Raw genomic sequence first — 27,202 nt, forward strand, 5'->3', positions numbered from 1 at the left:
GGGTGTACCTTCTCTCTCCATCTGGGGAACATCTGCATTGGGTACCAGAACCTCTCATCTGTACTGCCGAGATCTGGAGAAGGTCTTCTTTAATCTCCTCTCTGAATTTCTTATGATTCTCCTCTATCTTGTCCTCTAATTTCTGCAGACATGTTTCCACCGCTGTGATTCTGGCATGTGTTGGGCCATGTACAGCATCTGCATATGCTCGGAGCTTCCTTGCCATGTCAAGCACAGTCTCATCCCTCTCATCCCTCTTCATTACAGCTAAGGCAGAAGCATATTCATGTGGCCCAAGTCGCACAAGTTTTCTCCACATCACAGACATGCATAGCACCAAGTCTGGGTTCCTAGTTGTTACATCATCTGAGAAGATAATCTCTGCCACTGCCATTTCTCTCAGGCATTGGATCCCTTGCTCTATGGTCTTCCACAGGGTTTGTTGCATATAAAGATCATCTGCACACAGGTATCTTTGTGCTACACTTTCCAGGACCCGTGCCCAGAGGCTCTGAGGGTTTGCCCCCCTCATCATTCCTTGGTCAATGACAGGATAATGTGACAGGGATCCCAAATGCCTCACTTCAGTGCCATCCAGAATTGTAGCCTCACCTGCAGCATCCCAGAGATGGATTAACCAACTAATTATGGATTCATCAGGTCGTCGAGTGTAATCCTTCCATAGGCCACGAAGGTCCTTCAGGGAAAAGGACTCAATATTGGCTTCTGATCTTGCACCTGCTGCTTTGACTCCTGATTTTATGTCAGGAGGCATTGAGGGTCCTTCTCCTGCACCATCATCATCCACTGGTGGATTACTCTTGTCCGTGCATTTCCCACTTCTAGTGCTGGTAGCAACAGCCATTGGTTTAGCTGCTGGCTCAGGCTCACTGTCTGGTTTGGCTGCTGGCTTCAGGCCTGGGGTGTTGGCTGCAGCCTGAGTGACTGGGACAGCTGCTGATTTATCTCCCTGCCCCCCTGCCTCTGTCTGCTGCCCTACAGTATCCAGCAGTGTGTGATAAGCATATGCCAGGGCCCAGCTCACTGCAATGACCTTGCTCTCCTTAGGCTCATCCTGGTATTTCTCTTTCAGGTATTTCCCCACCTCAGCTGGCTTCTGAATTTGTTCATGGGGAAAATCCCAGACTATAGGGTCAGAGAATTCCTTCAGGATTTGGCCCATATTCTCCCATTTCCCACCCCACTCAGGATGTTTCACGCCTGGGTCTACTGCTAAGTCAGGGGTCTCATCAGCCCGTCTAGAAATCTCAGCCCTCATTCTGGAGAAGCAGCAGACTGTATAGAGGAAGGTTACCTGAGTGAATACCAGAAAGATGGTTTCTTTAACATTCAGGGGAAACTGAACATTCTTCAATAGTGATGCAACAGATTCAGAGGAGAAGAAGGAAAGCAGAGGCTGAAAAGCCTCATCCCCTGCTCCTCCTCTAACAAACTGGATGCATAACCATAGCCAGGAACCATTCATACCTGGAGCAGACCCAGCATGTTTATAAACTTCTTGCAAATCATTGCGATCAAGCCCAGCAGGAGAGCTATTCTGGTCACTGCCCCTCTGCTGTAAAAACTACGTATGAGGGACAATACTAGAACTATTTCAGGATAGGAAAATAAACCTAGGGACCACAGAGGTATTAAGATCTCGAAAACCCCTAGGGACCAGAGACACATGCAAGCCTTCACCCCAACACTCATCATGAATTCAAAAAGCATGGCTATTAACTGCTTCAAACAAACAGAGAGTAATGGCAACCAAAATACACTCAAAACAGGGTTTTTCCACTCTCTCTCTCGCCCAGCATTGGGCGCCAAGATTTTGTTGTGGTTTAGGGCAAACTTGGAGGAGAATTTCCAAATTAGGGCCCCTCCAGTAAGCAAACCCACACGGCCTCTCCCCCCAACCGGTTCGGGAAGAATTCCTCGGAGAGAAGTGGAAAGAACCTGTTTATTTAACAGGCACAGCACCCCCCAGCACACAGAATGAACAATACCGGATGACACCGCTCTGGAAAAGATGACAAATTCAGAAAGTCTCTCTTGGGGGTGGTCGCTCTGTTCGCAGTCCCTCCGGTGCTGGGGCAGCTGCTGCAGGCCACAAGATGCAGAATCTTGGTATTTTCCAGGTCCCAGTCCGGAGCAGGTTCGAAATGGTCAGGAAAAGGAAAGGAGAAACAGTCCAGGAAGAAATCGGACAGTTTAGCTAAACTAGCTAATGAGCAAAAGCAAGCAGAAGCGAAGCAAGCAAGAGCAAGAGAGAGCAAAGCGAAAAGCAAAAGCAGAAAAAGCAAAAGCTGCAGTCTCTGTGTCCCGCCAGGCTGATAAGAAAACCAAAACAAAACTTTCCCTCTTCAGAGCCAGTCTTAAAGGTACAGAACATAATAGCCAACATTAACAGAACACATGAATGGGGATACAAGCATCATAACATCAACCTAGGACAAAGGGTCATCTTACGATCGTGTCATTGTCACTTCATGGTCATCGCATGGCCACGGTCATGTCAGGGTCACCTCAAGGCCATGGTTGTGCCATGGCCAACCCACGGTCATCTCTTGGTCCAAATCATCTCATGGTCAGGGTTGTGGCCATGTCATGGTCATGCTCACAGTCGTGGTCATCCCATGGTCATCTCAGGGTTGTGTCACTCATGGTTATTCTCATCTCATGGCCATCTCGTGCTTGTGTCATGGCTGTGATCATGGCCAGGGAACCTCTCCGAGATCCCGAGCCCTGATTTTGGGACACTCAAGGACCACTGGGGACAAGGAGGCCTGGCCTGACCCCTCCCCCCATCCCACTGCCCCTCCAGGAGCCCAACGCAGCCAAACCCTCCTGGGGACACCTCAGACATGGGACACAGAGTGGGAAATGAATCCAGGGGGATGGAACTGGGTGTGGCTGACAAGTCCCCATCTGCTCCTGGTGTCCCCATCCTGCTCCTGGTGTCCCCATCCCAATCCTGATGTCCCCATCCCAGTTCCTGGTGTTCCCATCCTGCTTCTGCTGCCCCTATCCCAGTTCCTGCTACCAGTGTCTCCATTTCTGTCCCCATGACCCCATTCCCATTCCTGGCTCCTGTCACAGTGCCGGATTTCTTCTGCCCGACCAGCTCCCAACACCGACAGCACAGGTGGGCCACCCCCAGAAAGCTGTCAAATCCAGGGTGCAGCTGCAGGGTACGGCAGCTCTACAGCTCAGGTGGACTGCAGACTGCGCCGAGGGTAGAGACAAGGATCAGGGAGAGGCCTTCTGCATGGTTTCCAAAGAAGCTTATTCCCAGAGATTCAGTGACAGAAAGGCAAACTCAAAGGCATACATCAACTTATAAGGGGGAGAAGGTCCCAGGGGAAGATACAATCTTTGACCAACCAGGAGAAACTGGGGGTGGACCACTGTCGGATTCGGCTGTCTGTCTCTGCCCCGACACGGGTAGGGTGGTTCTTGGGTGGCACGCGTTTCAAAGGACGAGTCTGGACTCTTCAGCTTTTCGGTCTTCAGATTGTTTTTTGTTTCTTATCTACAAAATTTTCTGTCTGCCCAACAGAGGTCTGATCTGCAAGGCAGCCAAGGGCACTCGTGACCACCCACGGGGCGGTCATGTCTTTTTATACTAAAATGTACGTACATGATATTTACTTTTATTTTCCAATACTTTTCACCCATGTTGGCAAGTACACCTTCACCATAAACCAATCCCCAAGTGCCAACATCACCATAGGAGATGGAAGACAAGAAGAAGAAAGAAGAAGGATGAGACACGCCCTGATCCCTCCATCTTGTCTCCATAACCCCCCTGTACCAAAAACCTTAAAGTTTATATTTCACTCTATAAATGTGTTCCTTTTACACCCTTCACTCGAAAGTGATTCTCATGTCCTCAAACTGCTGTCACTTCTGTGAATGGATCAAAATCAAGCCACCAAGCACTCTCTGCAACATTCCAGGATTTCTGAGACCCCCCAAGGGTTCTCTTGGCATCTCTGGACATCGGGAACGATGTGCTGAGTTCCCACATCTCCCCCTTCTGTTTGCATCAAGAATACTTCTTTGGCAACTTGACTCATGACACGTCGCACACATAAAAAGATGCATGGGATGATGAGCATGAGGACTAAGAGTATTATTAGAATATAAAATCCCATTTTTAAAAACCCTCTCCATAAGGGAGAAAGATCAAAAAATCCCGCCACATCATCAATCCATGACCCAGTGATTTCGCTGAGTTTCTTTATACTGTCTTTTATTTTTTGAATACTTTCATGAATTGATCTTGAATGATCCGAGAGATTCATGCAGCACATTCCCTCAAACTCTTCACATCCATGTCTATGAGCAAGCAATAGATAATCGATTGCTGCTCTGTTTTGAAGAGTTGCCTCTCTCACACTACTTATGTCTTTTAACATATCACTCAAAGCGAGAGAGACTGATTGAGCATGCTTGCTCAACCAACAACCCATGTGGTCCAGTTGAGTCAAGGCCAGTTGACGCTGTCTGAGGTGAGAAAATTGCTGCCGCAATTCTCCTTGCCTTGTCCCAGGTGTATACTTCATCATCACAGTCTGCACTGTAATGTTTCAAGGACCTTTTCTCTTTATGTTTTTGCTCTCTCAATACTTTCAAATCTGGTGATAACATTGAAATCCTCCCAATGCTGCATGGACCTCCCTTGGCATTTGCAGGAATGCCGTGCCAAATTCTGTCCCCACAAATTAAAAACAACCCACGTGGCAATTGCACTGGGACCTGGATTGATCCTTTGGCTGTCGTCTCGGTGTGATTGCACCAAGCTGACGCATTTCTATAAAACTTGTGATTTGGAGTGACATCAATGCTTTTGTTTGTCCTTGACACATTCGAAATTTCGAATTTCATGCATAGTTCCATTGTTGTGGACCCGAAAATTTCCAATTCCTGCGGTTCGGTAGAAGCCACAGGTAAAAGATGTGTCCAAGCACACCATTCATTCACAGGATCTTTGATGACCTGCGAAATCTCCATTGGAGAATGCCCTGGAATTGGCCACTCGTCCACTGGCAACCCAACCATGCATGCTGTGAATGGTTTCCCTGGTTTCGAATGTGTCAGGCAGATACTTTCTAAATTTGCTGCTTGGGCTAACGTTTCCCAAACATTTTGATTTGGTTGATTGATGGGTAGATTTGCTCCATTGCTTAAAGCAACAGATGAAAGCATGAGCATCATGAAGCTCATGACTTCATCCTTATGAAAAATCATTGTCATGCTCTCACTCAAAGCCACAAAGGAAAAACCCCCAAAGTTTTTATTCTTTTTGTCCCTCTTCTGAGTTGTTGCTCACAACTTGAGTTTCTTCCTCCGTCTGCGTGCTTGTTTCTCTGCTTCTGGGATCAGTGCCCTCTCGCTCTCTTGTCCGAAATGGCTTCACGTGTCGCGCTGACACCCACTTCAGCCCTTGCCCTGTGGAAACACAAGCGAAACCCTTGCCCCAAGTGATTAGTTTGAAAGGACCCTCTATTTGTCCTGTCTCTGGGTTTCTGATCAAAACCAAAGGATTCTCCCTTAGTTTTGCCTGAGAGCTATTTGAAAAATGCCTCACGATTGGTGGATTGGGTTCAGAAGACGAACTGTTAAGAAAATTCAACACATACAATGCTTTGTTTAACTTCATGTGTGGTGTCGCCTCTGGCTCCCCCCTTTTCTGCCTGTCCAAAAGGGATTTCAGGGTGTGGTGTGTTCTTTCAATGATTGCCTGACCTGTGGGTGAATGTGGAATGCCAAATGTGTGCCTGACACCCCATCTTTTTGGGAATCTGTCAAGCACCCTGCCTGTATATGTTGGACCATTATCTGTTTTTATTTCTTGAGGTACACCTAATGATGCAAACGCTTGTAAAAAATGTCGACAAGCATGTTCTGCTGTTTCCCCTGCATGTGCTGAAGCAAAGACTGCCCCTGAGAATGTATCTACTGAAACATGAACATTTTTGAGTCTCCCAAATGATGGATACTTTGTGACATCTGTTTGCCACAGCTGAAGACTTTGCAGTCCTCGTGGGTTGACTGCTCCTGTTGAAGCAGGTGGCTGCACAAGCTGACAGTCTGGACAAGCACTAATGATTTCCCTCGCCTGAGTTTTTGTGAGACAAAAGGATTCCATCAGCGCCTGCGCATTCTGATGAAAAAATGCATGACTCAGTCGTGCTTGCTCAAAAATGTCCGGAAGTGTTTGTGAAATGGGCATTGTCAATCTGTCTGCCTGAGCATTCCCTTCCGCTAGAAATCCTGGAAGTGTTGTGTGCACTCTGATGTGAGTGATGAAATATTCTTCTTTCCTGCTTTCTAGCACTGTTTTCATGCTTGCTAGATAGGAATATAAAACTTCGTTGCTGACTTCTTTCAAGAGTGAACCTTCCAATCGCTTGACCACACCTGCAACATATGCAGAGTCCGTGACCAAATTGAGAGGTTGTTGGAACAACTGAAATGCTCGGACAACAGCTGCCAATTCCACCATTTGTGGAGAGCCTTGAACCGTCTTCACGTTTGATTCCCATTCCCCTGTCGTTGAGTTCATCCACGTGATCACTGACTTGTTTGTCTTCCCTGAGCCATCAGTGAACACTGTGATCCCGCCCAGAGGTTCTTCACTTATTCTTGGCTTTGCTCTGTAGCATATTTGCGACTGCAACATTCTATGTTGCGGAAAGTGTATGGTGCAAGCTCCTGGAAAAGCTAACAACGCAATTAACAAATCTTTTGATTTCTGCATCGCCCAATCGAAATAATCTTTCTTCAAAGGCAGATAAATCTTTGAAAATTCTCGTCCCGCCATTGTCAGCAATCTTGTTCTCCCCTTTATGATGATCTGTGCTGCCATCTCCAAATCTGTCAGAATTGTCTTTGAAGGCCTATACGGTAAGAAAATCCACTCTATGATTATGAAAGGATCTCTCTGAGATGCATTCCATTGGAAGATCAAACCATGGAATTGTGCTTTCTTTCCCAACACTGCTAATTGGAAAGGCAACGATTCAACGAATCGATGTGCCTGTCTCTTCTGAATGGCATCTGTAACTTTTTCCAACTCCTTCTTCGCTTCCTCTGTGAGCGTCCTGGGAGATCGAATGTCTGCCTCTCCTCTCAAGAGATCAAGCAACGCTGGAATGTCATTGTTTGTGATTCCCAAAATCGACCTCATCCAATTGATTTCCCCTACAAGTTGTTGTAAATTATGCAAATTGTTGACTTTTGTGCTGATTTCCATCTTTTGAGGCCTTATTGTTTTCTCCGAGATCTTCCACCCTAGATATTTCCAAGGCGCGACCTCCTGAATCTTTGAAACACTGATTTCCAGACCTGCCTTTTGCACTTCTGCAATCACACAGTCACGAGCCTTTTGCAGCTCTTGTTGTGTCGATGCCGCAATGAGCAAATCATCCATATAGTGAATGATTCTCACCTTCGGGAATTTCTTCCGCGCTGGTGACAAAGCTCGTGCCATGTACCATTGGCAGATTGTCGGCGAGTTTTTGAGGCCTTGAGGAAGGACCACCCAATGGTACTGCTGCAGAGGCGTTTCCTTGTTGATACTTGGAACTGAAAAGGCAAGCCTCGGAGCATCATCCAGATGAAGCGGAATGCTGAAGAAACAGTCCTTGAGGTCAATGACCACAAGCGGCCAATCTCTGGGAATCATCGAAACAGATGGAAGACCCAGCTGAAGCGGTCCCATGTCTTCGAGGACTTCATTGATCTTCCTGAGATCGTGCAACAGTCTCCATTTGCCTGACAGCTTCTTTTTGATGACGAACACTGGAGAATTCCAAGGCTGTTTGTTGGCTTGATGTGTCCCTTCTGCAACTGTTCTTGGACCAGGGTTTTCAATGCACTCAACTTTTTTCGCCCCAGGGGCCACTGATCCACCCAGACTGGATCATCCGTTTTCCAAGTCAACTTCAATGTGACGAGTGCCGCAGTGACCCCGACTAAAAATCCACCTCGATCTTTGTGCCCCATTGTGCCAAGAGATCTTGTCCCCAAACCGTGATTGGCTTCTGCACAACGAAAGGACGAATGATCGCCATCTTGTTTCCTGGTCCCGTGACAACGATGGCATTCTCACTCTGCAGACACAGAGAAACTCCCCCTATGCCTGAGAGAGATCCCAAGGGCGCAATCAAGCTCCAGTTGCGAGGCCAAAAGATGTAGGATATTACTGTGACATCTGCCCCTGTATCAAGCATGCCTCTGACCTCTATTGTTCTGTCTCCACAAGTTAATTGGCATGTGAGCGTGGGTCGGTCTCGACCTATGTGCTTTATCCATGTAGTGTGTATTTCAACATGCTCCTTCAAAGGAAGCCCTTCCTCATCGAAAATTGACATGACTTCTTCAGTGGTGGGTGGTGGCCAGGCGAAAGCTCTCGCAACCTGAGTGTTTTCTGCCACGGTCAACGGTGGATGAAGCGCTTTTGCCAAAACTGTCAGTTCCATATTCTTGTTCGCTGAAACAACTATTGGATAAACAATGAGTCCAAGGATGCTGCTTTTGTCTTGTCCTATTATTAAAAAATCTTGTCTCTTATATGAATCTCTGTGGATACCTGTTGGAATCTGTCGCTATAGGACACAAAAGAACACACACTCACACCGTTCTCAAGGTGAAAGAGAAAAAAGGGCCGTTTATTTTCTGACTCCAACATTTATAGTTTTCCAAAAGTGACAGTGGATTGGAGGGTGACAGTGGCACCTCTCCAATGCCACTGGTTAAACCGACAGTCCATCAACTCTCTCCTCCTCCATAAAGGAATGCAAAACAATGAATTATTTACAGAAAGTGTGTGAGAAAGCTCACTACAAGAATGTCAACATCAGAAGGCTTAGAAAATCTTAAAAAACCAGAGTGACATCTCACCCTTTTTCCATTTAAAAAGAAAAAGAAGAGAAAATGAACAATGTAAAAAGGAAAACATGGACAATGCTCAGTGTCCACTTGCGGACAAATCATCAGAGCGATAACTCCTGTCATCTTCATCTGAGTCATCACTCAATGATCCGCCCGCTTGATCCCTTTAAGGTTGGTCACGGTCTCCGTCTTGCTCGTTGGCTGGATTCTGCCTCTGCGGTCGCAGGTCAGGGCGAACACATTTCCAAGGTACCCAGCGTACCCCAGTATCTGTGGATACACAAGCATACCCGCGCCCCGAAGCGATAAGCTCATAGGGACCCTCCCACTGTTTGGTGACTAAATTCCTCACCCGAACCTTCGCTTGAGGCTGATGTGCCTCGTCCGCAGCCTGCAACGAGAGATGGTGATTCAAAATGACAGGGTTATTTGAGTTCTGTGGCACAGTGGGATGATTGATTGTGTACAAAGCATTTGCCAACCGACTGTGCGGGGTTTCACCCTGCATTCCCCGTTTTTGTTTTTGAAGAACCCACTTCAGAGTACCATGAGCGCGTTCTACAATAGCTTGACCAGTCGGAGAATGAGGGATCCCGAACTTGTGCGAAACACCCAACAACTGCAGGAACTGCCGCACCTTTTGCAATGCGTAAGCAGGACCATTGTTGGTTTTCACAGCAGAAGGTATGCCCAGAACGGCAAAGGCCTGCCTCCAGTGGGCAAGGACATCATGGCCCTTTTCTCCAGTGTGAGCAGAAGCCCACATCGCAGAGGAGAACGTGTCCACCGTGACATGCACATACTTGAACCGACCAAACTCGGCAATCAGGGTGACCTCGGTCTGCCAAAGCTCCAAGGCCCTAAGGCCTCTGGGGTTTACCCCTGCCGGCAAAGGCTGAGCAAGTGCATGGCAGTCATCACATGACTCAACAATGTCACGAGCCTCGGTTGGCGTCAGCTGAAACTGCTTCTGCAGGGTATGTGCATTTTGGTGGAAAAACCCATGCGATGCCTTGGCCTGCGTGAGTGTATCAGGCTGAGGTGCTGCCCACGCTGGGTTAGCCAGCTTGTCAGCCCTCGCGTTACCTTCCACTATAAAGCCCGGCAAATTGGTGTGACTCCTCACATGCAGAACATAGAATGGATGAACCTGGGCCTGAATGGCACACCACAAGGTCTTCAGTAAATGAAACAAGGCAGGATTACTGACCTCCTTCAAGACCGAATGACCCAACCACTGTGCGGTATCAGCCACATAGGCGGAATCCATGACCCAGTTGAAAGGTTCCTGGGAAAATTTCTCAAATACCATGACAGCAGCCCTCAATTCAACCAATTGGGCTGACGCATCCTCATGACCTTCCAGAACCTGCCACTCAGATCCGTCCCTCAAAGTAACAATGTCCTTTCCTGTTTTCCCTGAACCATCAGTGAAAACGGTGGGTCCTTGCACAGGTTCCTGGCTATTTTTGGGCCGCAAAGAGATTTTTGTGGATTTTGCCATATGCAGTAGCCTATGACTGGGCAGATGATAAGTGATCTGCCCGGAGAAATTTTCCAGAGCACTCTGCAGGGACACACTGTTTGCAAAGCTCCAGTCAAAATCCTCCCGTTGCACCGGGAGTATGATCTTTGCGGGATCCGCACCCAGCAATTGCAAACACCTTTGCCGGCATTTGATTATCAAGCGAGCAATCAATTCAAACAACGCAGTTGCCGTCTTCTGCGGCTGATGGGGCAGGAAAACCCATTCCAAAATGTGCAAGGAATCAGACCACTTGTCACTCCACTGGCCAATGATACCCGTGGGATATGAATCTGAAGTGGTGACGAACACAGTGACATCAATGGAGGGATCAATGCGATAAACTTGGCAAGCTGAAACCGCTCGCTGAAGCACCTCCAACGCCTTATGCGCCTCAGGGGTCAGTGTGCGAGGTGACTTTAGATCAGCGTCTCCTTTCAGCAAATCATACAGAGGAGACAACTGCGCATCGGTTACTCCCAAATACGGACGCAACCAGATGATGACACCTACCAATTTCTGGGCATCATTCAGTGTCCTCACAGGATGCACAAATTGCACCTCCTGGTGACGGATCGTCCGTTCCAGAATTTTGACCCCCAAATACTTCCAAGGTGGTTGCTGTTGGACCTTCTCCGGAGCCACCTGCAGTCCCTGAGCATGCAAAGCATCAAGCAACCGAGGCTGAATCCTCAGCAGCTCATCCAGGGTGGATGCGGCCACCAAAATGTCGTCCGTATAATGATACAGACACGCATCAGGAAAGTGCCTGCGAACTCCAGACAAGGCACGGGCCACATACCACTGGCATATGGCTGGAGAATTGCACATGCCCTGAGGCAATGTCCTCCATTGGTATCTCTGTGCAGGCTCAGCCTCATTAATTGCTGGCACTCAGAAGGCAAACTTTGGTCTGTCATCGGGATGCAAAGGAATTGCAAAGAAACAATCCTTCAGATCCACAATGAGGACCGGCCAGTCTACAGGAACCATGGTAGGCGATGGCACGCCTGCCTGCAATGTTCCCATGCTTTCCATCACGGCATTGACCTTTCGGAGGTCTTGCAACAACCTCCCTTTCCCAGATTTCTTTTTGATGCAGAAGACAGGAGTGTTCCAGGGGCTGGTGGAAGGCTCCAGACGACCCTGGTCCAACTGCTCCTGCACCAGATTCTGAAGGGCATTCAACTTCTCTTGAGGGAGGGGCCACTGCTTTTCCCATACAGGTTTGTCAACCAGCCACCATAAAGGAGGCGTCGGACACTCTGCGCCCTTCACTGCAGTGGCCCCCATCAAAAATCCGTCCCAATGTGCACCCCCCAAACAGACAGAACATCCCTCCCCCAAAGGTTGGCAGGAGTAGAAGTAACATGAGGCCTAATCCAGGCCATCTGTCCCTCTGGGTTCGTGACCAGCACGGGCCGTTGGCTCACGTAACATTGCGCCGTCCCTCCCAGGCCAGCGACAGATGTCCCCACTGGATCCAAGGGCCACTCTGGGGGCCAGGTCACAAGGGAGAGAGCCGTGACGTCAGCACAGTTGTCGAGAAACCCGCGGACGTGGACTTCCGGCAGTATCGCACCAGGAACAGACAGGGTGCACAGCATCTCGGGACGGTCCTTGGTCAGGACAGCAGCCCAGTGAACTTGAGGCGGCCCAGTGGAGCCAAAACCTCCAGCTCCACGCGACTGGTCAGCTGACCTGCGAACAGAGGACTTGAAAGGCACAAGTAGAGCAAGCCGCGTCCCTTTTGGGATCGTGACGGGGGGGTGGGTGTGGAGACCATGGCACAAATCTGCCCTGTGAAATCCGCATCAATGAGCCCCAGGTGCACAATGATGCCCTGAAGGGTGGCACTAGACCTCCCCATAAGGAGAGCACTCATGCCCCCACCCAAGGGACCAAAGGCATCCAGGGGAACCTTGCGTATCTGAGAAGACTCTAACACAACTGTTGCTGCGGTGCAGACATCCACTCCTGCTGATCCACGGGTGCTGGCTGCAAGCCGGCAAAGGAGACCTCCATCGGCACCGGGGTCTGGAGAGAAGCTTGTGTCCGCACATGTCTCCCCTGCGCGCTCCGCTTGCCGTTTCCCGAGCCTGGCAAAGCCTGGCCCTTAGCATGAACAGTCACCTTGCACACATCGGACATATGATTCGGCCTACCACACCGACCACACAAGAACATGGGGAACTTCACCTTCTGCGCTTTCTTCCCCTGCTTCTTGCTAGCCTGCGCAATCCCCCGCCACGGCCGCTTGCCCTGCGGCGCCGCCCAAACCGGCTGCACAGCGGCAGCCATGGCAGCAAACTTCCGATCCAGGGGGACGATGTCCGCACAGGCCTCCGCCATCTCAGAAACAGTAGGATCACCAGGCAGACCCACTATGACTTTCCTACAAGCAGCATTGCAATTGCACTTGACAAGGTTCGTAATCATAACACTCCTTGCCACAGGATCAGGCACCTGCCTCTCCACGGATGCAATCAGCCTTTCTGCGAACGTCATGAAAGGCTCGTCATCCCCCTGGACAATGGTCGAGAATGGCGGCCTCGGAGCAGCCATTTCCAGGGTCTGAACAATCGCAGCCATGCCCAGCGAGTGGCACTGTTCAAGCACAAGGGGATCAAATCCAACCTGCCCTTGAACATTCTCATAAAGCCCTGTTCCCAGCAGCATGTCAGCCACAACCCCACGCCTGGGGTCCTGCGGACCCAGTGCAGCATTCCGCAGCACCACATGGGCCGCCAAACAAGCCCACTTGGTCTCAAAAACACCATACTGCACAGGGTCAAAAAGAGAACATGCCACACGACGGAGATCGTGAGGCGTCAGCATATCCGAATCAACCCTCCAGAGAGTCCGCATAACCTCAGTGGACCCCAAACCATGTTGAGCAACTGCCTCACGGAGCTCCTTCTCCAGCTTATATGAAAGGGGTTCATGGGTGTTATGAGCAGCACCCCTGAGCACAGGGAAAACCTGAGGATCCCCTGGCAAAGCCACCGCACCTGCCGCACCCCGGTCCTCAGGCCCAACAGGGACAAGAGACGAAGATCGCCTGGGAGCCAGGCCAACACCACTCGGCCCTGGGCCCCCCACAGCACCGGCAGAGCCAAAGGAGCCCGCCCCGCGACCCTGCAGGTGCCGCGACGAAACAGGCTCATTCATCTCGTTGGTCTTGGTTTTCGCCTCTTGCCAAAAATGCTCGGGGTGCCTGGGACGCACGGTCACCTGACATGCGCGAAGCGTCCCCAAATTCGACGAGGAAGTGCCGTGGCCCCAGGCACCCACCGGCCTCCCGCTGGCCGTGTCAACAGGTGAGCTAAAGGTAAACACCCCAGTGCCCTGTCGCGCTACAGCTCCAGCAGGGGGCGCCCCAGCAGACACAGGTACCAGCGCGGCCAGCAAATCCGGCGCGGACCGGGACGAGACCGGCGCGGGGCCCCCGGCCCCCGACACAGGGGAGGGACGGGACGCCAAGAGAGACGCAGTCACTGCGGGACGGCACCAGGGAGCCCGGCAAGCCCCCTATGAGGGTCCGTCCCAAACCACAAGACTTCCCAGTGGGTACCGCCCCCACCGAGCAGAGAGGGGCAGGCTGCCCACCCACCGGAGCGGGGCCGGACAGAACGCCGACCGACGCCCCCCCCCCGGCTGCGTCCACCGACTGCGCACGCTCAGCGGGCTGCGCCGACCCAGAGACGGGCAAAGTTGTCCCCCACACCGAGGAGCCCAGCTTGGAGGCGGGCGACCCCGCCCCCGCCGTGGCCAGGGGGAACTTCATGGAAAGCCCGCAATTCAGACACCAGGTTGTCACCGAACCAGACTCAAGCCGAGGCAGAGGCTGGCCCTCAAGAACCGGAAAGGCACAAAGAAAAGGCAACCCGTCCCCCACCCCACCGCCCACGCTGGGCAAAGCAGGACGAGGACGGCCCGCCGAATCCACAGAGCCCGCAGAAACCCACGGGGCTCAGCCCCCCAGCACACCGTCCGGAGGCAGGGAGGGGGACTCCACATCAGACAAAAACTCAAACTCCCCCTCCTCCACGTCCGAGACAGAAGAGCTTCCCTGGGAACTCCAAGGGGTACAAGAACCAGACCCCTCCCAAAGCTCCACACATCTTTTCCACTGCACTAGCAGGGGTCCCGCATCTAGAGTGCAATCATCAAAAAGGGCCTCCATGAGGCGGGTCCCCACACGAGACCACTCCTCCCTGGAGAACACCTTTTCAGGACCCGAAAGAAACCCTCACCCTCGGGCCCACAGAAACAATCTCTCAAAATCATCCCAGGAAACAGAAATCTGTTTCCACTCCAGGACCCCCCTCCAAAGATCAAAAGGAGGAGATCCTCCTCAAAACCCACAGCACTTGCCATTACCCTAAGAACCGCAGGCAGAGCACCAAAGAGAGGGGGGGAAAACCTCACCGCAATCTGCTGCAATACACACATTGGGGTCACCAGATGTCACTATAGGACACAAAAGAACACACACTCACACCTGAAGCTGTGGCTGTTTTTAAGGGGGGCCCGGCTGAAGGGATTTAGAGAGACCAACCACCTTCAGTTACACCGGCACTCCCCTGGCACGAAGCCAGTGGCATGTGCCGACCGTGGGTGGGGCGAGAAGAAACAGTCACCGATATTAAAGCAACCGCGCCGCAGGAGTGAAGAAAAGAGACGGCTCTCCTCTGCTGGGTGAAGCAACTTGGTTTAATCCAGGGTAGGGGAAGTGCAGGGTGACCGCCCAAAGGTGGCGAGCGGAGGAGGAGCCCCGAGCCCCTCCGGGGACCGGGTTTTAAAGGGAAGGGGTGGGTACACAAGAAACCAATCATAGAACAAAAATTTGGATACATTGAAGACTGATGGGTGGTGTGGATCAATGGGGATAGGTCAGGGGAGGAGCCCAGGCCTACCAGCCAGTCACTCGACACCCTAGCTGGAAGATTCTGGAACTTGGGGTGGGGTGCTGGTGACTGGCAGAAGGACTGGGGAGGGGATACAAGGACAAATAAGGGATAATGAGGGAAAATAAGGAGGGGAAAACCGTGACTGACATAACTGGGGGTTTGAGCCAGACCAACTTGCCAAGCTAGGAGAGGGCAGAACGGAACAAGCCAAACACAAACCACAACATCTCCCCCTTTTTTGTTTTAAAAAGAAAAGGAAGGGAGAAAACAAACAGTCCCTTATAATCAGGCGGCAGTTGTCTCTTGTGCTGTTTTAAAGTCCAGGCTTCCACCGCTCACGCTTTCAGAGTCTGAAGTCGAGGCAGGGTCCTCCTCGACATCTGGAAGCTCCAGATGGTTTATGTTGGCCGCTGAGGCATTCAGCAGAAGTCTCTTAACCAATCCCCACATTAGGGAGCAGGCGATGACAATTACGAATATAACTAAAACAAAATATGAGACGGACCGAACTATGGACCCGGCCCATCCTGACAGTCCCCAGCCCTTGAACAGGTTCCCCAGCCAGTCCGATGTCTCATTCTTAATCTCGTGGACGAGCTCTTTCATCTTGCGTATGGAGACCCTTGCATCTTCTGCCTTGGATGACAGATTTAAACAGCACAGGCCCTCGAAGCTGTGGTGGTGGAGTAGCAGGAGGAAGTCGATGGCCGCCCGATTTTGCAAGGTCGCCTTCCTAGTTGTTTCCTCGTCTGCGAGGAGGTCAGTCAAGGCAGCCAAGGTAAAATTTGCTTGCTTTGCCACCCAACACTCCAGGCGGCCCAATTCACCCAGAGACTTCGCGATCGACACCCACGGCAAAAAGAGAGTGAGCGCGACCGATTTTGCTTTGGCCCAATGTTCAATTTTGGAGTCGCAGTCCGGGTCGAAATCACGAAGATCTCTTTTGGATATTGCCAATTTAGACTGCGATCTCTTATATTTCCAATCCCTAATTTGAGTGACGTTGGGGTTAAGCAGCGTCAGCTTGCCAAACGTACAGACGCCTCTGGCCAGACGAGGGGGGATGCCAGCCCACGCCCGGTCTCCGCAAATGAAAAATGTTCCTCGGGGCAGCGCCAGCGGTTTGGTGCCTAAGGTAGATGCAAATGGCAACCGGATGGTGAAATTGCACCATCGCGCTGCTTGGTACTCCGGGCTAGGCGGCCTGATGTTGGAGTACCTCGAGGAACCGAAAAGGGGGGAATACTGAAACCAGATACAAGCCGATGCTCTAGCGGAGCCAACTAGATGGAGCTCTGGGGGGTCGGACTGCAGGGGGGTCAATTTCCTGAGCCCGTCCCTCCAGGCGTTCTGGGCGTCTACCATGAGGGGCGGATTGCGGTGGAGTAATGAACCTAAAGTAACATTAAAGGGGTAGGGAAACTTAAAAAGAGGGAGAGGGATCCCCACTAGGCAGGACGACATCAGGTCTTCAGCAGAGCCAAGGTCCAGGCAGATGTGCTCCTGCCCCATGGCTTGAGCGAGGGTCCTCCACACGTTCGCCCTTGGCTGGGGAACTATCCAGGGGTTCGCAGGTGGTGGTAGAGTCTCGATAAGGAGGACTGTCAGGAGGGTAATGATGGTCATCGGGTTCATGCAGGCGGGAGATCAACTAAAAGGAAACAGAAATATAAGTCGAGAAGGTTTGGCTCGAGAGAGGGGGGGGGGTCAGGACTGCGGTCAATGGTGGCTTACCCACCAGTTCCTCCGTTTCCGCCGCCAACACGCCTCTGCTACCTGTGGGACCGGTTCTAGTTTTGCACCCTGCTTAGGGCGGAAGGGCTTGACCCACTTTGATGGAATCCATCTCGGACCTGAGCGAGTGGACACGCAAGCGTATCCCCTACCCCAGGTCACGAGATCAAATGGCCCTTCCGTTTTCCAGGTCTCCGGATCCTTAATGAGGACCGGGGGCCTGGCCCTAGGTCGCAGCTCCTCGTGCTTCCCGAAGTGTCGCACTATGGGCGGGTTGAGATTTTCAAAGGAGCAATTTAGGAAGTTAATAGTATACAACGCCCGTGCGAGACGGATGTGAGGGGACTCCACCTTCACTGCCGAATGCTGTTGCTCCAAAACCCTTTTAAGGCTCTGGTGGGTCCTCTCCACCACGGCTTGGCCTGTCGGGGAATAGGGGATGCCGGTCTTGTGTTCTATTCCCCATTGCTGCAGGAAGCTCCGCAGTTCCTTGGATTTGTAAGCTGGGCTGTTATCTGTTTTGATTACCTTAGGGATGCCCAGGACCGCGAATGCCTGAAGCATATGCTTCCTGCAATCCGCAGCCCTCTCACCTGTGTGGGCAGAGGCAAAGACAGCACTAGAGAAAGTGTCCACAGAGACATGTACAAACTTAAAACGGCCGAATGACGGATAGTGGGTCACGTCCATCTGCCACACCTCGCAGCTGGACAAACCACGGGGGTTAGCTCCGAGAGGGATGGAAGGGAGCTGGTGGGACTGGCAGTGAGGACATGTAGCCACAATGGCTTTGGCCTGTTCGCGCGTCAGATGGAACTGCCGAACTAGGCCAGGCGCATTCTGATGGAACAACTGGTGGCTGATCTTGGCTTGACTGAAGATATCAGGGAGCGGGGCCGCTTGAACAGGGGCGGCAAGGGCATCGGCATGCCGGTTGCCCTCCGCTACAAACCCCGGCAAATCGGTATGTGATCTCACGTGCATGACATAAAAGGGTTGCTCTCGGTGGGAGACCAATTGAACCAATTTGGAGAGCAAGTCGTACAATTTTGGGTTTGACACCTCCTGCAGCACAGCATTTTCAGCTCTGGACACTACACCCGCTACATAGGCCGAATCCGTAACTAGATTGAAAGGTCCAGGGAACTTCTCAAAGGCTCTGACGACTGCGTCCAACTCGGCAATTTGAGGTGAACCTTCAACCTCGGTGACATCGGACTCCCACTCCCGAGTTTGGGGATTCCTCCAAGTCATGACTGACTTGTGGGATCTCCCGGACGCGTCTGTAAAAATGGTCATCGCCTTTAGAGGAGTTCTGCTCTGGATCGATTTTGTCGACAACACGAATTCTTGGTTAAATAATTTATGGGCCGGCCGATCAACACTAATTTGGCCGGGGTAGCTGTCTAGAGCGAACTGCAAGGATGTATTCGTTTGCATGAGGTTGTCAATTACCTTTTGTTTTAGGTGGCCCGAATCTAATTTAAGAGGAATATGTATGCACGCAAGATCAACACCTGCCAGCTCTCTGATCCTCAGCCTAGCCTTTCGGATCAACTCTGCCACCAGTTCAGCGGGCTGTGTCATTCTTTTGGACCGATGGTGGCTGAGGAACACCCACTCTATGATTAAGAGAGGGTCACTCGAGCCTCGGTCCCTGCCTTTAACGGTGTTGTCCCACTGAAAAATCACCCCGTGGAGGTGTGGCAGTTTGCCGCAAATAATGAGCTTGAATGGCAGGCCCGGATGACAACGGTGGGCCTGCCTGGCCGAAATTAGTCTCTGGATTTTCTTGAGTGCGGCCCTTGCCTCTGGGGTAAGGGTCCTGGGAGAACTCAGCTCCTCTCCCCCTCTCAATAAATTGAAAAGGGGGGCCAGGTCTTCCGTTGGTATGCCCAGCCAAGGCCTTACCCAGTTCAAAGACCCACACAGTTGATGGACATCCGCTAAGGTTTTGACAGTTGTTACAATAGCCAATTTCTGAGGAACAATGGTCCTCTTAGTAATCTCCAGGCCCAGATACTTCCAAGGCGGCACCCTTTGAATTTTTTCCTGCTGGAGCTCGAACCCTGCAGCAACCAGCGCATCGACTGTCAGGTCAAGGGCGTGGCCAAGTATGTCGGCGGTCGGGGCACACACCAGGATGTCATCCATGTAATGGTGAATGATGGCATCGTTTACCACTGCACGTATTGGGGACAGCAAGGAAGCGACGTACCATTGGCAGATCACCGGGCTGTTCTTCATGCCTTGCGGGAGAACCCGCCAATGGTAGCGCTTGCTTGGGGACTCACGGTTGATGGAAGGAACCGTGAACGCAAAACACGGGGCATCGTCTGGGTGGAGGGGAATTTGAAAAAAGCAATTCTTTATATCGATTACCGCCAATTCCCAATTTTGTGGGAGCATCGTTGGGGAGGGCATCCCTGGTTGGAGAGGCCCCATATCTTCTATAATGTTGTTGATCTGGCGGAGGTCGTGGAGAAGCCGCCACTTGTCCTTATTGGGCTTTTTGATGACAAACACGGGAGAATTCCACGGTGACGTGGTCTCCACGATATTGCCCTTAAGTAGCTGCTCCTCGACGAGCCCCTTGAGCGCCGCCAATTTCTGTTTGTTGAGCGGCCACTGAACTACCTGGACAGGCTTATCTGATTTCCAATTGAGCTTCCAGGTAGGGCGCTCATCAGTGGCCGCCGCCCGAAAAACCTGGGGAGCCGCTGGAAGGTCAATTCGGGCTCCCCACTGGGCTAGGAGGTCTCTCCCCCACAGGGGCTCCGTATAATCTAAAACTAATGGGCGTATAGAAGCCAATTGCCCATCCGGCCCCGTAATTTGCACGATGCTCTTAGATTGTTTCGCCAATTGTAAACCCCCAACCCCACGGACGTGTCCTGGCGCAGTTTGCAACTCCCAATGTGACGGCCACTCCCGAGAAGGAATGACCGTGACATCTGCCCCAGTGTGTAACAGGCCTTTTAGCTGTTTGCCTTCCCCCCCTTTGGTAATATAACAGTCGAGGTGAGGTCTTTCATGCCCCAAAACCTGGGCCCAAGCGATAGTTGGCGTGGTGTCTCCTGGTGTTTGGTGTAATTCCCAGGTTATTTCAGGCACTGGTATTGCCTGAGCTACAATCTGCCCTTTAGGCAAAAAGATGGGGGGCTGGACACAGTGCAGGCCGATGGCGAACACCCCCGGGTCCGATGGTAAGAGGCCCGGGATAATGTTCACCGTCGGTGGTGTGTGCTTAGTGTCACCGACCACAACATACTTGCAGCGAATCCGTCCCCAGTTACCTGGGCACTCCGGGTCGACAGCAACGAGTTGAAAGTCGGAGGTCCTCAGGTGGAGAGCTCCGAGAGCCGCAACCTATAGGGTGCAAAAGTAGAAGCGGTCGTTAGTACAGGTATTGTCTGGATAGGAAATGCAGAAGTCGGATCAGATTGATATGAGTCATGTCCGGTTGGCAGCGGTCCCTGGTCTCCCTTCCCCCTACGCGACGGTGGTAAGCGGCCCGCCTGATTTTTGTCAGCGCGCAGGGGGGCACTGCGCTCCGATTTCAGTTTTTTGGGGGGTTGGCCCCCAACTGTCCCTGCTCCCTTTTAAATTTGTAAAATTCTGCCCGTAGGGGGCAGTCCGGCATCCAATGTCCAGTCCTCCCACACAAGTGGCAAGGTGCGGAGGACTTCGACGAAACAGCTGCTGCAACACCCTGCTCGGTGGAGGGCTCTTCTGCCGCGGCGACCCGGGGAGGTTGAGTCCTCCTCTTTTCGCTGTCTCTGGTGGTCAATAGCGGGACCTTGCGTGCGCACACTTCCAACATATCAGCCATCTGCAGTGCCGGGTGGAGGGGCAGGCTGAGGATGGCATCCCTGCATGCCTGGTTGGCATTTGAGGACGCCACCTCCCGCAAGATGGTGCTTCTAGCTCCTTCGTCCGACACCTGATGTTCAATGGCTTTCCTCAACTTCTCCACGAAGTCAAGGAAGGCCTCATCTGGACCCTGAAAGATTCTAGAAAAGGCAGTTGGGGGCGCGCCCCCCGGCAGCAACAAAAAGGCTTTTTCTGCGGCAGCTGCCGACGCTTTAAGAGCCTCCCGGGGAAGGGTACTCGCCTGGGAGTACCCATCTTCCCAGTCCCCGGTCCCCAGGAGCTGGTCGATGGCCAAAGGGCGACCCGTGAAGTCAACTCCCGATTGGGGTTGACTCCACAGGCTCGGGAGGGCTTCAGTCACCCCCCTCTTCCAGGCGGCTTCCCACATTACCCGCTCGGATGGATTCAGCAGGCAAGTGAAAAGCCGCCGGACATCGAAGGGGATGATTTCTGCTTCGGAGAGTGTTGCTTCCAACACTCCCCGGAAGTATTCACTCTCCCGGCCGTACTCCTTTTGGGCTTTGACCAGCTCCTTAATTTGTGAATGACTCAATGGGACCCATTGGCGATGCACTCCCCCACCCGCTTCTGGCTGGTAAACAACCGGAGCCGCCGATGGTACCGTGGCTGGCTCCGGTTCCCGGCCCTTGACCCCCCCCCCGGACCCCGAACCGTGGGAACCGGAGGGAGGGGCGTGGGAACCGGAAGAAGGGGAGGAGGGGGCGTGGCGGGAGACTGGGTGGCCCGATGACGAGGGGCTGTCCCCGGAGGCGGGAGCAGGAGGCGGGGCACAGTGGCAAGCGGTGGGCGGGGAAAGGGGCGGGATTGTGGGAGGAACGATGGGAGGAGCTATCATGGGAAAGGGAGGAGGGGAAACGAGATGGGAGGGGTCAGATAGAGGGTGGAGCTGGGGGGAGGTCGGGAGGGAAGGGGCGGGGAAAGGGGAGTGGCCGAGAGGCAGGAAGGGGTTGGAACTTGGAAGAAAAGGGTTGTGGGAAGAAGACGGGGGTTTTCCCGCCATCTCGACCATGCGGTCGCCTCCATTTTGGGCTGCACTGCGGCCATTTTGTGAAACCAGAGGCGACCAGGGGCAAACTGGGGATTCAACGAACTGGGGTACATAACTCTGGGGTTTGGGGACAGGAGCAGGGGAGGCAGGACAAGTTGAGGAGCCCCCGAGAGTCTGGCCAGAACTCTCGGGGTGGGGGGACCGGGTATTCTGGAGAGGGCCAGGGGATGATGGAACGCCCTGCGCCTGGCTGGTCTGGCGGGGTGCCCCCTTCAGAATCCCGGTTTTAAGTTTGGGCGTGCAGGAAGGGGTGTCCGGGACGGAGGGCAAGGAGACTGAACTAGGGCGCAAAACGGAACTGGGGCAATGTTTGACTCGAACATTGGCCTGTTCTGAGCTCCCTTCTTCTTTCAATATTCTTCTAATTTGGGCAACAAGCCTGGCCAATTGTATGAAGGAAGCGTCGCCTGGCCTGATCAACTCCGAGAGTCGAGTTTTGACCCTCCGCCAAAAGGCAGGATCTTTGATCAGGTCAGGCGAAACCTCCGGGAACTCAGAAGAGACCCAGTTTATTAACTTTTTAACAACAGGTTTTTCATAAACAATTCCCCCCCCAACAAGGATTCCCTCAACTTGGGTTTTGAGTCTCTTTTGGGCAGTAGACAGCCTAGCACCCATGGCTCTAAAAGACTTCCCACGAAGTCAGATGTCTACTGCCACGAACTTCGCGCCCAAGCCGCCGCGCAAAAGGGAAAACAAAACTAAAAGGTGGCCATCCACCGGCCCCCGCCTGTAAAGCTGAGGGAGGGCGACGAAACACCCTGGGGACTGGGGAGAGCGACAGGGAGAGTGGCGGAACACTCACGTGTCCGGTGGATGGTCAACGAAAAGCAAGGCAGGATGGGTCCTGCGGCCGGACGGCTCCGGGTGCTCGAGTTCCCATCCGGTCCCCGGGGAGCGCTGCCTCAGAGGGCCTGCTCACCTCGGGGTGCTGCTGCGTCCAAAGGACGGAGTCCAAAATCCGTAGGGTCCTTGCGAAGATTGTAAATCCAGGCTCTACTGGTCCCGAATCTGGCCGACCAGGAGCAGGCAATCGATGCAGAGGGGCCCGACGTTGGGCGCCAGCAACTGAAGCTGTGGCTGTTTTTAAGGGGGGCCCGGCTGAAGGGATTTAGAGAGACCAGCCACCTTCAGTTACAGCGGCACTCCCCTGGCATGAAGCCAGAGGCATGTGCCGACCGTGGGTGGGGCGAGAAGAAACAGTCACCGATATTAAAGCAACCGCGCCGCAGGAGTGAAGAAAAGAGACGGCTCTCCTCTGCTGGGTGAAGTAACTTGGTTTAATCCAGGGTAGGGGAAGTGCAGGGTGGCCACCCAAAGGTGGCGAGCGGAGGAGGAGCCCCGAGCCCCTCCGGGGACCGGGTTTTAAAGGGAAGGGGTGGGTACACAAGAAACCAGTCATAGAACGAAAATTTGGGTACATTGAAGACTGATGGGTGGTGTGGATCAATGGGGATAGGTCAGGGGAGGAGCCCAGGCCTACCAGCCAGTCACTCGACACCCTAGCTGGAAGATTCTGGAACTTGGGGTGGGGTGCCGGTGACTGGCAGAAGGACTGGGGAGGGGATACAAGGACAAATAAGGGATAATGAGGGAAAATAAGGAGGGGAAAATAAATGAGGGAAAATAAGGAGGGGAAAACCGTGACTGACATAACTGGGGGTTTGAGCCAGACCAACTTGCCAAGCTAGGAGAGGGGAGAACGGAACAAACCAAACACAAACCACAACACTGTAAAAGTAATTACATTCCTAAAAAAATGGGAATGGCCATGAGACATTTCCCATGGGGTCTGTCCAGTTCTTGGAGGACACAGCTGCCTTTTCATCCTAATTTTCCTGGCCACATCTCCCTTTCCCTTTCTGCATTGGCTGTAGTGCTTGAGAAGTACAGACTTCCCAATCCACCTACCACATACCCCCTTGATATGCTCCCACTTTTAAATAGCGAACGATATTCATGACTCTGTGAAGTCTTTGTTCTTCTCGAAGTTCATGAATTTGGCAGGACCTTGGCTGAGCAGCAGTCTGTGTCATCAATTAAGAACATTTTCTGAAACTGATGGCTTCTCCTGTCACTTTCTTGTGTCCAAGTCCCTGGCCCTATCTTTAATCAGATTCACAGCATCTGTTTGTAAAGACACTTTCCTCCTCTTCCTTTCATGGGGGTTTCCCCATTTGCGGGACATCCCCCCTGGAGCTGTGTGTCCCCCCCTTGCTGCAGCCCCAGCCCTCAGGCAGCGCTCAGCCAATCAGAGCACGCGGCACTGATGACTCAGCAGTTGCCAGGCAGACCCGCAGCTCCCAGCGTTCCCCACCTGCGCCCCCCCCCCCCCCCCCCCCCCCCCCGGCCCCAGTGCCCCCCGCGAGGGGAATTTGGGGAGGTGGGAGTGGGGCAGCGCCAAGGCCGAGCCCCCCAGCGCTGTCCTGGCGGGAGCGGCTGCAGTGGGGACCGAGTGCGGGCGGGAGCGGCCGAGAGCCCAGCGCTGCCCCAGCCCGACCCGCCCCAGCTCCATCCCTGCCCCTGCCGTGGGATGCTGTGGGTTTGGGGGCAAGAGGGAGCCGGCAGCGGGTGCTGGGCCTGGGGCAGGAGGACAAGGGAAGGAGAAGCAGGGTTGAGGAACAAAATGGTCAAATGAAGCACGTGGGAGGAGAAGGTGGGATTGTGCAAGAGAAAGAGGAATAGCAGGAGGAAGAGGAGTGTGAGGAAGAGTGGGGACACAGGAGGAGGAGCAGGAAGAGGAAGCAGCACAAGGTTGCACCTCTCCCTGTATCTGCAGCCTCCGACCCCAGCCCCAGGAGCGTTGGCCCCCCCACATGCAGCAGGTGACAGGGGATTGGGATCCATGAATTTCCTGGGGGTGAATCTTGGTGTTTCTGAGTTTTATTGGGCTAATTGTTGGTGCTTTGTTTTTTTGTGGGGGCTGAATCTTTATATTTGGAGGGGGCTTTTGCTGAACCTTGATGTTTGGGAAGTTTTTGATCTGTGTCTTGATGTTTGGAGGACTTTTGTGCTGAATTGTGATGTATTGGAGGTTCTTAGAGACACAAGATGCCCAATGACTTAATGAGATGAACTTGGGCAAGGAGGAACTCCCAGTCCAAGGGACTCTCATCTTGTTTTTTTCTCCAAACCAGGATTTTTCATTCCCAGGGCGTGTCTGGATGGAGGAGGAGGAAAAGCCCTGGAGATTCCGCATGAGGAGGGGCTGCAAACCCAGCCCAGGGAGCTGCAGGGAGGAAAGAGCCCCCTTGAGCCAGGAAGGAGGCCGGAGATCCAGCCAGAGCTCAGAGCTGGTGGAAAAGCCTCATGGCAGGGAGAAGCCCCACAAGTGCTTGGAATGTGGGAAGAAGTTCAGCCGGAGATTGCACCTGATCCAGCACCAGGTGATCCACACTGGGGAACGGCCCTATGAGTGTGAGGAATGTGGGAAGCGTTTCAGCTGGAGCTCCAGCCTGAGGCGGCACCAGGTGATCCACACTGGGGAGAGGCCCTTTGAGTGTGAGGAGTGTGGGAAGAGCTTCAGCCAGAGCTCCATCCTGATCCAACACCAGAGGATCCACACTGGGGAAAAGCCCTTTGAGTGTGGGGAATGTGGGAAGAGCTTCAGGCAGAGGGGGAGCCTGATGCAACACCAGATGATCCACACTGGAGACCGGCCTTATGAGTGTAGGGAATGTGGGATGAGCTTCTGCCAGAAGGGGAGCCTGATCCAACACCACAGGATCCACACTGGGGGAAAGCCCTATGAGTGTGTGGAATGTGGGAAGAGCTTTGGATACAGCTCTGGCCTGAGGAAACATGAGAGGATCCACACTGGGGAAAAACCCTATGAGTGTGGGGAGTGTGGGAAGAGCTTCAGCATCAAGTGCCAGCTGACGGAACACCAGAAGATCCACACTGGGGAAAAGCCCTACAAGTGTGGGGAATGTGGGAGGAGCTTCAGAGGAAGCTCGGCCCTGATCCGCCACCAGGTGATCCACACTGGGGAACGGCCCTACACCTGCTTGGAATGTGGGAAGAGCTATGGGTGGCACTCGGACCTGAGAAAACACCAGCGCACCCACACTGTGGAGAAGCCCTACAAGTGTCCCCAATGTGGGAAGAGGTTTCACAGGAGCTCTGATCTTCTCAAACATGAGCGGAGTCACACCGAGGAGAGGCCCTTCCGCTGCCCCGACTGCGGGAAGGGCTTCAAGCTAAACTCCCACCTCACCATCCACCGGCGCATCCACACCGGAGAGAGGCCCTACGAGTGTGGGGAGTGTGGGATGAGATTCTCATCGAGCTCAGCTTTGACCCGACACCAACGGAGGCGCCACTAAGGGAAGCCCTGTGAGTGCCCCAAGTGTGGGAAGAGCTTTGTGCGCTGCTCCAACTCCATCCTCCATGAGAGGATCTGCATCGGATGATCCCCAGTGACCCCCATTGGGGAGAGCCCTGGTGATCCAAGTAGAAGGCATCTGGCTGGGGGGCTCCACTTCTTCCTGATTCCCTGTGGGCACCTAGATAAACCCAGAGGCAGGAACATCCATCAGGACGCAGGCCTACAATGGGGATTCCTTGGGGAGGGCCGATTTGTCGACTTTCAACCCCATAAAATCTTTTGCATTCAATCCTATCTTCTGGTGACATCAAGGAGTACTGAATGGTCCCTGAGGTATATTCTGGGTTGACTATATGATGCTTGTATCCCCAGTCTGTTCTGTTTATGCTGAATAATAAGTTTTGTACCTGTAAGACTTGTCCTGAGAGTGAAGGGGGGAGAGAAGAAGTGCGGAGTTTGTTTTCAGAAACTGCACTCGCTCCTCCACATTCCTGCTCTGGGACTGTGTTGTCTGCAGATGGACAGACAGCGGGACAGAGCTCTCCTTTGCTTTTAGTTAGTTTTAGCTAGCTGAACCAGAGAAGTTCCCTGAACTGTGGGTTGTTTTTCCCTTTTCTTTGGACCTGTTTAAACCTGCTCTGGCCTGAACACCAGAAGAGCACGGGCAGCTCACACCTGTGGCCCACCAGGCCGGGCCTGGGCCGCGGCATTTCCAGCACCAGAGGGACTGATAAGGGACTGAGTGAGCTGAGCTACAGCCCACAGAGGGACTTGGTGAGTTTGTCTCTCTTTTAGAGCAGCAAGAGGTTTTATTGTTTTGTTATCTTTATTGAAAGATAAAAATATCCATTCCAGAA

General features: G+C 52.8%; 2 protein-coding genes across 2 annotated transcripts in view; one reads left to right on the top strand and one right to left on the bottom strand.

Annotated features, from left to right (window-relative positions):
• Nucleotides 1-27,202, top strand: part of LOC118700961 (zinc finger and SCAN domain-containing protein 2-like) — a 74,149-nt gene extending 46,947 nt beyond the window's left edge. The window contains exon 4 of the mRNA XM_054518098.1: nucleotides 25,156-27,202. Within this exon, the coding sequence (XP_054374073.1) occupies nucleotides 25,156-26,343 (1,188 nt within the window). The 3' untranslated portion in view covers nucleotides 26,344-27,202. The remainder of the gene's footprint in view (nucleotides 1-25,155) is intronic.
• Nucleotides 14,951-20,433, bottom strand: LOC118700959 (uncharacterized). The gene is made up of 2 exons (XM_036405552.2): nucleotides 20,373-20,433; nucleotides 14,951-16,993 (listed from the first exon to the last, which is right to left on the bottom strand). The coding sequence occupies exon 2, from the start codon at nucleotides 16,975-16,977 to the stop codon at nucleotides 15,628-15,630; it is 1,350 nt and encodes a 449-aa protein (XP_036261445.1). The 5' UTR covers nucleotides 16,978-16,993; nucleotides 20,373-20,433; the 3' UTR covers nucleotides 14,951-15,627.

The sequence above is a fragment of the Molothrus ater genome, chromosome 33 (genome assembly GCF_012460135.2).
Source record: "Molothrus ater isolate BHLD 08-10-18 breed brown headed cowbird chromosome 33, BPBGC_Mater_1.1, whole genome shotgun sequence".
Taxonomy (NCBI): Eukaryota; Metazoa; Chordata; class Aves; order Passeriformes; family Icteridae; genus Molothrus; species Molothrus ater.

Bases quoted from the DNA above. Each gene is read 5' to 3' on its own strand.
- LOC118700959 (XM_036405552.2), bottom strand. From the start codon at position 16,977: ATGAACCCGATGACCATCATTACCCTCCTGACAGTCCTCCTTATCGAG.